Here is a 14,812-nt window from a genome sequence, read left to right as displayed (position 1 = left end):
ATCCAGCGGATATTGGCAATTTGGTCCCTAGTTCCTCTGCCTTTTCTAAACCCAGCTTGTTCATCTGGCAATTCTCACTCCATGAATTGCTGAAGTCTACCTTGCAGGATCTTGAGCATTACCTTACTGGCATGTGAAATGAGTGCCACTGTTCGATAGTTTGAACATTCTTTAGTGTTTCCCTTTTTTGGTATGGGGATATAAGTTGATTTTTTTCCAATCAGATGGCCATTCTTGTGTTTTCCAAATTTGCTGGCATATAGCATATAGCATGCATTACCTCGACAGCATCATCTTGCAAGATTTTGAACAGTTCAGCTGGGATGCCGTCATCTCCTGCTGCCTTGTTATTAGCAATGCTTCTTAAGGCCCATTCAACCTCACTCTTCAGGATGTCTGGCTCTAGCTCACTGACCACACCGTCAAAGCTATCCCCGATATTGTTATCCTTCCTATACAGGTCTTCTGTATATTCTTGCCACCTTTTCTTGATCTCTTCTTCTTCTCTTAGGTCCTTGCCATCTTTGTTTTTGATCATACCCATTTTGGCCTGGAATTTACCTCTGATGTTTCTAATTTTCTGGAAGGGGTCTCTTGTCCTTCCTATTCTATTGTCTTCTTCCACTTCCGTGCATTGCTTCTTTAAAAATAATTCCTTATCTCTTCTGACTAACCTCTGGAATTTTGCATTTAATTGGGCATATCTCCCCCTATCACTGTTGCCTTTTGCTTTCCTTCTTTCTTGGGCTAGTTCTAGTGTCTCAACAGACAGCCATTTTGCCTTCTTGGTTTTCTTTCTTTGGGATGTATTTTGTTGCCGCCTCCTGAGCAATGTTGCAAACTTCTGTCCATAGTTCTTCCGGGACCCTATCTACTAAGTCCAGTCCCTTAAATCTATTCTTCACCTCCACTGCATATTCCTTAGGAATATTAGTGAGCTCATATCTAGCTGATCTGTGGGTCTTCCCTAATCTCTTTAGTCTGATCCTAAATTGTGCAAGAAGAAGTTCGTGATCTGAACTACAGTCAGCTCCAGGCCTTGTTTTTACCGACTGTACAGATGTCCGCCACCTTTGGCTGCAAAGGATGTAGTCAATCTGATTTTGGTGGTGTCCATCTGGGGAAGTCCATGTATAAAGCCATCTCTTAGGTTGTTGGAAGAGAGTGTTTGTTATGCAGAGTGAGTTGTCTTGGCAAAATTCTATCAGCCTATGTCCTGCTTCGTTTTGTTCTCCCAGGCCATGCTTACCTGTAATTCCAGGTGTCATTTGACTGCCCACCTTAGCATCCCAGTCTCCCGTGATGAAAATAACATCTCTTTTAGGCGTGTTGTCCAGTAGGTGCTGCAGATCCTCATAGAACTGCTCTACTTCAGCTTCTTCAGCATCTGTGGTTGGGGCATATATTTGGATCGCTGTGATGTTAGATGCCTTACCCTGAATTCGAATTGAGATCATTCTATCATTTTTTGGATTGTATCCAAGCACTGCTTTAGCCACTTTACTATTAATTATGAAGGCTACTCCATTTCTTCTGTGGTCCTCTTGTCCACAGTAGTAGATCTGGTGGTCATTTGATGTGAAGTGGCCCATTCCAGTCCATTTCAGTTCACTGACGCCCAAAATGTCTATCTTTAATCTTGACATCTCACCAATAACCACATCCAATTTGCCCTGGCTCATAGATCTTACATTCCAGGTTCTAATGGTGTGTTGATCCTTAGAACATCGGATTCGCCGTTCACCACCAGCACCGTCGGCCGCTAGCCGTCCTTTCGGCTTTGAGCTAGCTGCGTCATCACGTCTTTGGCTAGTTGAACTCATTCTCTATTCCTCCCCAGTAGCATTTTGACCATCTTCCGACCTGGGGGTCTCATCTTCCGATGGTATACCGATATATCTCTGGTTGTACTGATCCATTTAGTTTTCATGGCAAGAATACTGGGGTGGGTTGCCATTACCTTCCCCAGGGATTGCATTTAGTCTGACCTCTCTGTCACGGCCTTCCTGTCTTGGGTGGCCCTTCACGGTTTAGCTCATGGCATCACTGAGGTGCTCAAGCTCCAGCACAAGGTAATGATCCTTTGCTGAAGGGTGGGTGTTTGGCTATGTCTAATCAGCAGTCTGGCTCAGTGAATAAAGTACAGTTCATTTAAGGGCAGAAGACTAGTTAAAAACTTAGGTTTGTTACTGGCTTACCCTTTCAGCTCTGATTTGGTTATGCGCCGGTAGGAACACACAATTGGTTTGTGGTTTTCTGGCTGGGTTTTTATGTCCTGCTCAACAGTCTATAGGCACCAGACAAGTACAGCTTTAAAAACAAAGACAAAGTAAACCATAAACAGCCAGAAAACTCCACCCTCCTTTGCCCTGATGATGTTACCTAGTTGGGTAATGAAATGTCCGCAAACAACCAAGCTCAGAGAGCGCCAAGGACTCCACAAGCTAGAAATTGCCCAGACAGACTTTGATGTCATTTCTGATCTGCAGGGCTGTCTTTAGCTTGTTCCATTTTATTTTAAGAATAGTGAAAACCAAATATGGTTTTAGTATGATGTCTGGACCTAACAGTTGCCAGAAATAGCAGCCATCTGGATTGGGTGACCAGAATCTATGAAAGGGCGTATTCCCCACTTCTCTAGGATTCTGCTGGTTGGTTTTTTTTTAAACATCACAAACTCAGATACAAGTTGAAGAATCTTTATTGAAGCCTTTAGGAAGTATCTAAATTAGGACTGTATTCCAGCAAAACTGCCAGCTTCATATAAAAACATTAAAATTTATATTAACAATTACAACTTTAACCCTTCCCCCATGAACCCAAGTTAATAGAAATCATTGCACCAAATAAACAGTCAAAAGGAAGACAAGAATTAAATTTGCACTTTAGAAAAATCAACCCTTAATAATTGGAGTTAACTGTACATTTAACCACCGATAATCCTCAATCAAGAAAGAGCAAGGCAATGCTTAACCCTTAACCAACATTTTGGTTGTTAAAGCCTGTTGCTGCAGTCCCCATGGAAGATCTTGAGTCAATTCTAGCTGAGCTCCAAGAAACTGGTTACTCTGGGGAAGAGTAAACTAGATATGATGAGAATAATCTCTTAGATGTTCTCTCAGCCTCCATAAAAAATATTAAGCAGAACTTGAATTCTTTAGGCCCACTTGAGCAAATGATGGAAGATAATAGATCCTCAAATTATTAGGAGAAGAGAGAACTGTCACATTTGCTATAAGATCTAGTTTGGCGAGGCCTCCATAACTTAGGTTAGTCATGTTGGGATCCTTGGGTTTTAAAGCAGAAAGATCTCTATTTCCAAATAAGCAACTTCTGTAGCTGCAACCACGTGGGTCCATTTGGGAATTTCCTTTTTTTGCCAAGGGAATGGCATTTTCTCTGCCTAGGCTGCATTATAGTCTCAACGTTTCACTATCACCACCACCTTCACCACAAAAAAATGATTCTGAGAATAGCCATTCCTTAATTCATTATCAGTGCTAGGTTGGGATCGACGTCTTCAGTTGCTGAGAATAAGGCTGTCTCTCAGCTTACAGAAGCCACATGAAGCTCTATTAGATGCTACGGGTTCCCCAACTGCTGCCCTCCCAGGGTGTTGAATTTCATTTCCTATAATTCTTGGGTTCTGGCTGGAAACTCATCCAACATGCCCAGATGGCAGCAGGTTGGGAAAACTGCTGCAGAGAAATGCTGTTCATAAAAAATAAATCCATCTCTTTTTTGCGAAAATTTTAAATCAGGAGAAATCAGGTCAGTTGCAGCCAGTTCTCTTAGGGAATTTGGTTGCTCTGTTTAACAGAGAAAGAGCAAAATCCGTCTCAAAAATAAAGGCATAATTAATCACCTGGCGGGCAATAAACGCTTGACTATCTACCTTTGACTTTAAAAACCAAGTCAGCTCAGTGTCTATATTTCTTCTTTTCCATAGTGCAGTATTGTATAATAAGCTTTCTCTGAATATTTACAATATTTAACAAATGTAACGAACTGATGAGAAAATCTAGAATAGCAAGAGAAGAAACATCAATATGCCACCAGTAATGCATCTCACTGCATCATCATCATCCTCTGCCCAAAAATGCAGCAAAAAAACGTAAGGGGGAGGTTCTTTCATTGCAAATCTTTCAAACGGGTTTGTTCTGCGTTTTGACTTTTCTTACTTCTCAGCGGCCAAGGAACATGTAACAGCTATGCTGAGCCAACTCTGTCAGGGCCCTGTGAAATGGCAAAATCTTGTTCTTCCTCTTTTGTCTGCCAACAGTGCTGAAAAGTAGTGGACAGATACCCGATGACGCAAAGATTTAGGGAATTTTAAAGCAGGTTTAATCCCCAAAGGAAGTGCCATGTTAATAATAAAGGCAGCTAGATTTTGAAAAACATTTCAAACACTTTTTAAAATAAAAACAGCAAGCAGCTGGTTGGCTTAACAAATAGAAACTAGATTTCTTTATTCCCAGCATCAAGTACAATTCAATTTAGAAAACCAAGAAATGTCTGTGCAAAGCACCTTTTTAATTTTTTAAATTTTTTTTTTAAAAAGAGCCAGGCATTCCTTGGGACTCCATCTGGAGTCAGCTTCTAATTCTTGCAAGTTCCCTGGTAAAGAGGGGAATGTTCCTAAGCCGTTCAAATCCAACCTTGGCACTAAATGGGTGTGCAGGACAAAAGAGGAATCATAACCAAGCAGACAAATAAAAAGAAATTAGACAGAGCAGCCTTCCATTAATTGTGCAAAATCTCCAGTCAATCACACGTTAATAGCAATTTGAACTGACTACCTCTGGCACGGTTCACATCTTAAACGCATCATTCAGTTTCCTGCCCTGGAGGGAAGTGCACTTTTTTTTCCCTGTACAAAGTCTGAATGCGGAGAGTCTCGGTTTTATCTAAGACTCTCTTGTTCCTCAGACGGAGTGCTGTCATTTCCCAAAGCCTGAGCCTTGGCGCCTGGGGAAGCATCCGTGGTTTCCGGGGCAAGAGGCGTGTTTTCGCTGGACAGCTCGGTGTTCTCCGGCTTGAGGGGAGAAGCAGCGAGTTCTCCTTTGTCCAAGTCAGTAGCTTGGCTCACTGAGCTTGTTTCGCTGAGCCCATCCGAGTTCCTCCCGGCCCTTTTAAACAGTTTTTGACCTGGAATGAAACGCGGGAATGTGAAAGATTTGCCCTTGTTTCTGTCAGCCTTGCCAGGTAGTCCAGACAAGAAGCACACCCAGAAGTACTAGCTCTAAGTTTATTGTAAGGTTCCATTAACAGAATCTTGCAAGTCTGAAAGTACATCTCTCCCCCCTCATCTTTACAGCCCAAGAAACTAGGGAGGGTCCCTTCTGAGATGTTTGCCACGTCCCCATTCCTTCTGTGGGCTCAGCCGCCTCTTATCTGGCTGTTGCCTAGTCTGTGGCTCTTCCTCCTGCCTACCAAGGTCATTCCCACACACCATTACATAAAGACACATTAAAAGGAATAAAACAATATAATAGTAGACAAGAACAAGGGAGAAAAGAGATCTCACCTGGTTGGGAAGGAATGAGTTCAAGGTGATGTCCACCCACCAATGTAAAGGGCATTTTGCAAGAATCTCACCAAAAATGTGAGTTGAGATTCAGGTTTCAAGATTTGTAAGATACAGGGCAAAAGGTGCCCTCGCTTTTACTTTCCAGGGAACTGAGGAGGGTCCCTTCTGAGATGCTTCCCACACCCCCATTCCTTCTGTGGGCTCAGCTGCCTCTTATCTGACCATTGCCTAGGCTGCTGCTCTTCCTCCTGACTCCCAAGGTCATTCCCACATACTATCACAGTTTCACTGGGCTATGAATTTCTTTCCTTTTTAAAAATTATTGTATTGTACAGTTTTTACAGCCTGCTCAATAGTGAGCAGCTGGTTCAAGCTAGATTTGTTTATTCTTAGCTCCTAGTTAGTCCTATTCTAACACTGCTTTATATGCTGGACCATAGAAAGGATTCCTGTAAATGCTTTTTTTGAAGGAAAAAAAATAAAATAAAAATGGGGATGAAGCCAACTTACCAGGAAACCTCTGTTTAGCATGGCTTGATGTGGGAGTGGGAGGTGGGGTGATCCCCGTGCCCTGTGCTTTGGATATATATGTTGTCTCTGTGGATTCCAGAGAACCTGCCAAAGAAACGGGGTGCCAAACGCATCAGATCCAGATAAATGCATTTATCATATGATGCACCCAATGAAGACAGCCACATTGATCTTTTAAGGTCCTTGGACCCACAAGTTCCTACTTCGGTTGCAACAGGGTAAAGCCTCAAAGCAAAAAAGTGCAATGTTTATCTGACCCTAGCAAGGTGACTCTTCCTGGAGTTGTAAATCTCTGAAGTGATTGTTTGGAATTACCGGAGAAAGTTCAGAAATCATCTGTTTCCAAGAAAGGTGAATCGCAATTTTGGTCATAAATCAGAAAAATTCTAGACAGACAAAACTGGCTACGCTATTGTAAGGAGGATGGGAAAGATGTGGAATGGAGCCAAAGGTGGCCCATATTCAGGCCTCTCTCTGTGGACATACAAGCTTGTGTTTCCTGCTAGGTTCTCCCACAGAAAGCTGATGGAGAGACCCCTGCACAGTCTGGAGAAACACCTGAAGACCAGTGTATTTTTCCTCATTACGTTATGGACCATGCTGAATTACACTATGCCCTTCCTCTCTTTGGGCCCATCCCTGGCATGCAGGCCCTCCCATGACAGAGCTACCCTATCTCTGTAGTAGATTAACGCTGAGTTCAAACACTGCCCACAATGGCCTGGCTCACATGTTGAGCCATCAACCATGGGTCATAAGCCATAATGGGTAGGTTCTTCCATCTCAAAAGGAGATGATTAGGTAACATGGCATTCCAGATGTTGCTGAATTACAAAGCCCGGCATCCCTCCCCACTGGCCATGTTGGACAATACGGATCTGCAAGAATGGAAGGGCAGAGTCTGCCTGCACTATACTAAGTAAAAAACGAACACTGTCGGATCCTATAATACAAGTTGCATGCTGAAGAGTCTAGCCAAACTCCAGGCATCCTGTTTCTTACAATGACTAACCCTTATCTCCGAGCAACGATGTGAAAATAGAAGGGCCTGGATGTTGGCCATGAACATCCTTCAGGTTGGCTAACTGCAAGGTCTCCAGTGTTTCACTATTGTCTCAGGATAATTAATGCCAGTCAAGACTCACCCAGTCAAATTTCATCTCACCTGCCGTTAGGTTAAAGGTCTGTCCCTTTGGCGAGGCACGAAATGGAGAAAACCAGTTGAGGACAGAGCCCACCACAGGAATCTGTCGGAGCAGACCCTGGGAGAAAATGGAGAAAAAAATGAAGCATTCTTGCCCAGCAAAACATCAAGAACGGTGCAGCAGCAAGGAGATGACGACTTCCCACAATCTGCTCACCTCTTCCAAGAGCCGTTCCTCGTTTGCTTTTTGCAACTGAACCTGTGCTTCCTGGATGCCTTTTCGAACGACCTCAGTCATGTTTTCCAACAGCTGATCGGAAAGAGAACCAATTGAATTTGGAGAATGTTACCTGCCTTTCTAGTCTATGTGAAAATATTTAAAGTCATACAATGAAAGGGAATTACTGGAATAAAGTAGTTTCACGAAAACTGTAAATGGAATCACGGTTTGATCGGAAGTTAGGGGAAATAAGGAACTCCACATTTTCCGAGGTATTTTACGAAAACGGATTGAGGGTTAAAAGCTGTGCTTTCTCTTTTCCTTTGCTTTGAACGCCACCTTCACGCTACTAAAACCCTCGCTAATGCACAAGCTGCTCCCATAGGTTAATTTGAGCATTAATAGTGTCATTTAATTTATCACTGAGGACTCCTGAAAATTAAATAAATTGCACTCCGAAAGTTTGGGGGGGAAAGTCCATTATTGCTTTTCCAATGACATAAAATCAATCCATTAATTGCCTACTTCTTTACAGAATGTTACTGAAATTCAAGTTGGAGAGCAAGGAGCTACTTAGCAATTTTTTTAAAAGCAATTTGATTAAGATGCTGAAAGGAAAAGGGAACAGGCCAGTTCCCAGATTGCTAACGCTTTTCTCCTTTGTCCACCAGTCAGCCCTTATAGTATTTATCACCTTGTATGGATTAAAGGGTGTGCAACTGGGAGATGAGCCTTTGGAATAATAGGACTACTTTGATTTTAGAGCAAAATGGTTAAATGTTGGGTCAGGATTTATACCAGTATTACTTGGGCTAGCTTGGAATTCTGGAAAATGCTATTCTGAGTACAACAAGCTGGGAAATACGGTTTCTCCTGCGCTCTCCTTCTCTTCTGCTGAAGGTCCGGTCTTCAAAAGAAGGACTGTGTGTCCTTATAGGAAGGTGGAACAGAGCTTGACTGTAACTGAACTTGTTTTTTAAAGAGGAAGGAATGGTGTAGAAAGGAAGTCGCACTACTGTGATTTTAACTTAAAAAGAACGCAGGCAAGAAGTTTCTCTCCAGCCTGGGGCAACCGCCATCTACCAACATCCCTCAACTAAATCTAGAGAAGAAAAGGTGGCCATGTGTGATTAATTATATACCTAGTTAATTTATCATATGTGTTAAACCGTAGTTACATAAACTATGTCCGATGTACCTAGACGGTGAGGTGCTGGAACTTGATCCTGTGTGCTTCTACATGATAAGGTACTGTAATTAAGCAAGATCTAAAGAACTCTGCTCTCATGCTATGTCCTCATGGGGATTTGGACTGTAGTCTCCGATCAGCAGTGCTTCATTACTGCTGAACAAGCTGCTCTTGAAGTTAAAGAGAGATTGAAAAGCAAACTAGGAGACACTGTTCGTGTCAAAATAGTCCAGGTAGGAACCTTTAGAAGGCCTAAAATAACTCAATAGAGCCTGGCCGACATTACTGACACTGGGGACTACCAAGAGTCTAGTGGCGATGAATCATTTTAAAGCCACTTCGGTATAATCCTGTATCAATGATGATGTCTTCGCGTTTTTGCTTTGACGGCCAAAGTGACTGTTCCCCTCTCCCGGAACAATACATTAGCTGGGTTTGTCCAGTGACACAATCCTGACCAACAAACGCCAAAACTTCATTCGCATAATATGGTTCGGCAAACGTATCAGTGGCTTAACATAACAACTTGGTTCATGCAACAGGCCGAGACGTGGTGAGTTTTCCACCACATGCTAAATCTCGAACAACCAGGCCCCATTTTAGCTGGTCTCAAGCGTTGTGTGAACCCAGCCAGTACATCGGTGGTTTTCAACCTTTCTCATCTCACAGCACGCTGACAAGCTGCTAACTTGCGCGATCGCATCTCATAGGCAGGACTTTTGGGCCGCAGAACTGGAAATCCTGTGAAGTCATAGGTTGCTGGGATTCAGGAGGAGAAATGGAGGCAGCCTGCCCCTGGGGATGTCACGGAGGCGGGGCTCTGGCTGCGCGGCACTTCCCCTCATTTGCTTGTGGCCCACTGATGCGGTGCGCCTGCGGACCTTTCGCGGCACACACACGTGCCACAGCACAGGGGATAAAAACTGCCGCACTACATGCACTACGATTAGGAGCAGTGGAGGTTATGGCCGTAGATACGACCAATGTTCCTGGACCTTCCGTACACACCCTTGAATTTTCCTCAATTTCGCGACCTGTTGCTACAATGGTTTCCACCAGCTCAGGCACATCTAGATCCTCAGTGACCATTCCAATATACATGCAGTTCTTCTCCGCTCCAAATTCTGGCCCTAAAAGGGACGACAAGACAAGACCAGACCATCAAGAGGATACCACTGCAGGTTCTCTCAAGCCTGGAAAAAAGCCGCTTCAAAATATAGGCTCAGGTTCCGCTGATCAGAGGCAGGCAGCAGAAAGCTGTTTTTAAAAACGCTCTTTTTAAAGCGTCCTCCGTCCAACCATAACGTGGGTGATTCGTCAAACCATGAATAAAGCCAGTAGGGAAATTTATCTTGAAAACAATATTGAATGCAAGGAAAGAACCCCTTCTGAGAACCTTGGCATATGATGGTGACCCTGCTCACAGCGCTAGGATCCTTCTAAAAATGAAACAAAGGGAAAAAAAACCCTTGATCGGTAATTCCAGGAACAGAGATTAAATACCTAAATGCAATTTTTCTCTGTGGTATTACCGCGTGGTGGCTGGGACAGGTTAATGCAGAAATAGAGGCATCCCCTTCTTACACATACATTCCCAGATTTCATAGATAGCCAATTACCTAAGGAAAATAACAGATCTGATTCCAGCTCATTTAGCTTTTTCAGAAGGCTGCTGTTTATCTTCTCCACGTCTTTCTCCTGCTTGTCTTCATTCTGCCCCTTATACCTTTCAAAACCAAGGCAAATGGGTTAGTAAATCTTTCTTTGGGCATGGAAGCCAAAGGCATTTTGAAATCTTAACTAGTTTGAATTTTAATCTATTTTTAGAGACCTAACGAAAAACTGATGTACTTCCATTCCTGCTTGTTTTGCCATCCCTACTGATCTGTGCTTATGTAAACCATCCCACTTGGCATAAATTAGCTGCTTTTCATCTAACTGAAAGGGGAAAAAAAGTTTTCTTTAAAACCGAAAATGTTGGTGCTGAAGAGGAAGACGAAAACATGAAGACTTCCCATCAAGATGGTGTCGGCCCTTCAAGGTTGACCAGACTAGGAAACCAACGTCATGTAGGCCAATACTACTTTGACTGTAAAACTATAGTAATAGCATCTTGCAAGTCTGAATGTGTCTCACCCACCCCCTTTATCTTCTGTGAACTGGGAGGGGCTTGTCTGAGATGTTTACATATGTTAACAGTTCTGGATTCAGGTGTCTTTTATCCAAACGTTGCCTTGGTAGCGGCTCTTCCTCCTGTCCCTCAAGGCCATTCCCTCTGCCCTCTACACATGCAAAGAGGAAGAAGTGATCGTTCTTGAGCAGCATCTGGAAACTCCAGACAAAGCTTGGTGCTGAAGACACGCCCATCTGCCTACACCTATCAAATATGCTTTGCAAGAGTTTCTGCAGAACACACCCACCTGACCACACCAAGGCCAGGCCAGCTAAAATCTTCCACGTAGGACAAGCCGATGGTTCTTTTCACTTCTTGTTCAAATTCCTCTCTCAGCTGCAAAGTGCAGTTGAGAACGGGGACCTTCATCTTTAAGCAATCCACCAACTGGTCCACGTCTTGAACTTCAGTTCCTAAAACTGAAAAGCTTGCTATGTTAGTGTCTCGCCTTTCTTGCCTATCCAGGCCATTTTTTGTAATTCATCCTGAAACCCAAGCAAATAAGGATTCAGTGGAGAAGGAAAATGTCTTCACTGCCTCCGGCGTGAAGAAGTGGTGCACGTGTTTCAAATTCAAAATAGCTGTTTCGCATGCAAAACGGGTCATTCTGACTTCACAGAAAGTGTTCTGACATTGTTCTCATCTTAAAGGAGGCTTCCAAACTCTTCCAATTCAGGCCCCCCTCTGAATTTGGATGATTCAAGCTCAGAAAGTTTCTGGTGAGAGCAGCTGAACATTTCTTGAGAACCAGAAGAAACTACTTACTTCTAATTCAAAACTCTGTTTCAGGTTCAAGATAGTATTATGAGCTGGAACCATTTTGAATTTGAGAGGTTTTGGACACCATTGCCTACATTTATTAGCATACTGCCTGATGATCCCAGGGTAACATAAGGAACAACATACTCTGTGCGATGTATGCAGGCACCAATTTGAGATGCAACATTAGGAAAGTTGGAGGCTGAAATTTCTACAAGTTAAGACCAACAGAAAGAACAAGGAGGTACATGGAATCTTAAGGACAATGTTAGGAAATGCAGTGGTTGCCACGTAAATAAAAATTGCCTATGACACACAAAAGCGACCAGGTTACCTGCAGACGTCATTAAGGGGCTGAAACGCACACAAGTGCCTTCATCCTCCAGATCTACCAGATCCACCCCACTGGCAGGAACCAACTGAGCCAACTGCTCTCCAAGCTTAAAAAAGAAAAAAGAAAAAACACAGGTCAAGGAAATTAATAGATCTCCCACTGCATATAAATTACAAACTGTTTTTTAGTCTGTGACCCACTCTGAAATACGTTTCTTCTGTCTGCAGGCTGATTTCAGATGCTAAAACTTGCTCAGAATGAGGAAGGCCTCTTTTGGACTTCCACCAACAAGAAGTTGGTGGTGATCTTTTGAGAAATGCATAGCAGATCTCTCTTTTCCTAGCAATCACGTTAAAAAGAAGGCTAGACTTCAGAGGATATCCAGAATAGTTGTACATATTCCATATATTTTGCATTCTTGCCATCCCAACCATCAAATACCTCCTGAATCGTATATCTCTGTCCTAACTGCATGAAGGAAAACAGCGCACCAGAAAAGCATTTAGGAGATACAGACCTACCCAAATATTATTCCTTTTTGTGGCGAGTAACATCTATACATTCTTTTCAGAATTTGAGAAAGTTCAGATGCCAACTCAGACCCAAGGGGCTTGTGCTGGGCTATTTCCCCCCCCCCCAAAGAAATCAGGATTTGATCCCAAACTTTTGATCAATTCGCTGTCAAGAAACACCCACACCTACCCACTGGTTAAAAGTATCGCAAATGTCTCTCTCATCCCCAGAGACTGCAGATGATTGTGCAGCACGGAGCATATGATCTGAACTCAAAAGGAAAAAAGAGAAATTGATTTAGCGCAAGACGTTAACACAGCACAAGCTAAACATCCACTTCCTTCCACCAGCTGAAGCCGCAAGGACCATTTTTTCTCTCAATCTGGGTAACAGCTAGAATTCTTCAGAAATATTATTACGCAAGTTAAGATGGCAAGGTTTAACTCTGAACTACAGCTTACTTTACAGATTTCAATATACTGATACAGCATAGGTGTTCATTAAAATAATAAGGGATTTAAATAGCACACAGCCCTGATTTTCATATAGACATCTGACATAATTTGCTTACTTGTATACGTCATCATATCAGACAGGACTCCAGTTTATAGATCTTTTTCAAACAATTGCATACGTAATAATTCCAAGACCTGTCTTCAGTAAATGTAAAAATGCAGTACCTTAAATATCCTTTTTAAGATCTATAACTGGGACATTAGAAAGCTAGAACCTAAAATTAGCAAAGGCACCAAAGCTCACTCCCTTCTTATAACCGGCTGCTTTTCTCACTTGCTGATGCTAAAACAGGTGGAAGCGTTAATGGGAATAGATGATCAACAAAACCCTTGGTATGGTACTATTTTTCAACAAAATAAAGGTCTACGGATCATGACGTGCTGTCCTTGTGTAATCCTCACCTGTGTGTGACTTTTCTGGGGAAAACTTGAACACCACCACGGGAGAGCTAAATTCATCTTCAACCTTGACAATGAAATTTGGAAAAATAGAATAAGGTCCTGAGTGAGCATTTAAACCAACCTTCCCTAATCGGATGCTTCCCATTGGTGTTCAGAGATTAATGAAAAGGATTTATAGCCAGAACAGCCGGCGTATCTCTTTTATTTGCCAGGGTAAACGTCCGTATTAGAATAGAGCCCAGTTATTAAAGCTGAGACTGGATATCGTTGGACTCCCTTGCTGGCAGGAGCTGATGAGAACAGGAGGCCAAAATACTTGGAAGGGCAGATGTTCCCCACTCCTGGATTAGAAACAAAAACTCTGGCTATTAATAGTAGCATCCATCTCCTGAACCCAACTGTTTAACATTCAAGGTGCTGGTTGTTATAAAGCCCTGCATGGCATAGGGCCTGGTTACTCAAGGGACTACCTGTGCCTCATAACATCTGCCCAGACAATCCGATCCTGCAGGGTTGGCGCGCTCTGGGTTCCTTCGATTAAACAATGTCATCTCTTAGGACCCCAGAAGTGCACCTTCTCTGTATCAGCGCCTGTCAGCCCTCTCAGGCAGACCAGACAGGAAACACGACCAGATGAGCTAATTCTAGTTTATTGTAAGGCTTCATTAACAGAATCTTGCAAGGCTGAAAGTACAAATCTCCCGTTGGCCCTTTTTACCACCTGATCAGTTAGGGTGGATCCTTCCTAAGTTTCTTTCTCTTCAGTTGCAGGCTCCTCTCCCTTTTATCTGATCATTCCCTAGGCAGCATCTCTCTCCCCCACCCCAAATCCTCCAGGGTCATTCTCACGTTCCATTATAGCACCTGCCTTCTGGAATGAGGTTCCCCAAGATCCTGATGGCCCCCACCCTGCTGTGGTTTAGAAGAGCTGTGAAGACCTGGCTCTTCATCTGGGCCTTTGGCGAGGGAGACTGAGACCCCTTACTTCATTTCACCTGCCATCTCTTACCTTCTTTTTTTATCTTTTATAGATTTGATTGTAATTTCTTTGATGGTTGTGAACCGCCCAGGTGTTGGGAGTTGCGCAGCTTACAAGTTTAATATTGCTGTTATTATCTAAGGAGATAAAATACTGCCTAGTGCTTCAGACATGCTCCTGACATGCTGAGCTCCGATTATTTAGGCAAAATTGTTTTGTTTGTGCAGAATTTTGTCGAAAAGCTACGGCTGGAGCACTTGTCTTGATCTGAAACAGGATTATCCCAACCATTTCTGTCCTTGCCTTTCTCTTTCATTAAGTGGATCAATCTGTAATTACTTCCTAAGCCATTTAAATGTGCCAAATAATGGGGTAAGAGGGCTATTTTTGGAAAATAAAAGTTTGAAAACAAAAACGTACCGAGGTTCTAATAAAATCTTGGTTCTTCAAGTTTTCCAATAGCCGTTGACTCTACAAAACAAATGAATTAAAAACAGGGAGACCACTCAAAAGGCAATGCACT

General features: G+C 42.9%; 1 protein-coding gene across 1 annotated transcript in view; it reads right to left on the bottom strand.

Annotated features, from left to right (window-relative positions):
- Window positions 1-2,683: 2,683 nt before the first annotated feature.
- The window catches only part of PDXDC1 (pyridoxal dependent decarboxylase domain containing 1), a 37,896-nt gene continuing 25,767 nt past the window's right edge, over window positions 2,684-14,812 (bottom strand). The window contains exons 13-23 of the mRNA XM_063315146.1: window positions 14,710-14,760; window positions 13,311-13,374; window positions 12,583-12,659; window positions 11,881-11,986; window positions 11,035-11,206; window positions 10,234-10,340; window positions 9,623-9,744; window positions 7,423-7,515; window positions 7,227-7,323; window positions 6,041-6,145; window positions 2,684-5,148 (exon numbers count right to left, since the gene is read on the bottom strand). Coding sequence (XP_063171216.1) covers window positions 4,904-5,148; window positions 6,041-6,145; window positions 7,227-7,323; window positions 7,423-7,515; window positions 9,623-9,744; window positions 10,234-10,340; window positions 11,035-11,206; window positions 11,881-11,986; window positions 12,583-12,659; window positions 13,311-13,374; window positions 14,710-14,760 — 1,239 coding nt within the window. The 3' untranslated portion in view covers window positions 2,684-4,903. The remainder of the gene's footprint in view (window positions 5,149-6,040; window positions 6,146-7,226; window positions 7,324-7,422; window positions 7,516-9,622; window positions 9,745-10,233; window positions 10,341-11,034; window positions 11,207-11,880; window positions 11,987-12,582; window positions 12,660-13,310; window positions 13,375-14,709; window positions 14,761-14,812) is intronic.

The sequence above is a fragment of the Candoia aspera genome, chromosome 14 (genome assembly GCF_035149785.1).
Source record: "Candoia aspera isolate rCanAsp1 chromosome 14, rCanAsp1.hap2, whole genome shotgun sequence".
NCBI classification, from domain to species: domain Eukaryota; kingdom Metazoa; phylum Chordata; class Lepidosauria; order Squamata; family Boidae; genus Candoia; species Candoia aspera.
Note: the sequence above shows the minus strand (reverse complement) of the source record. Positions and strands in the feature narration are given on the sequence as shown.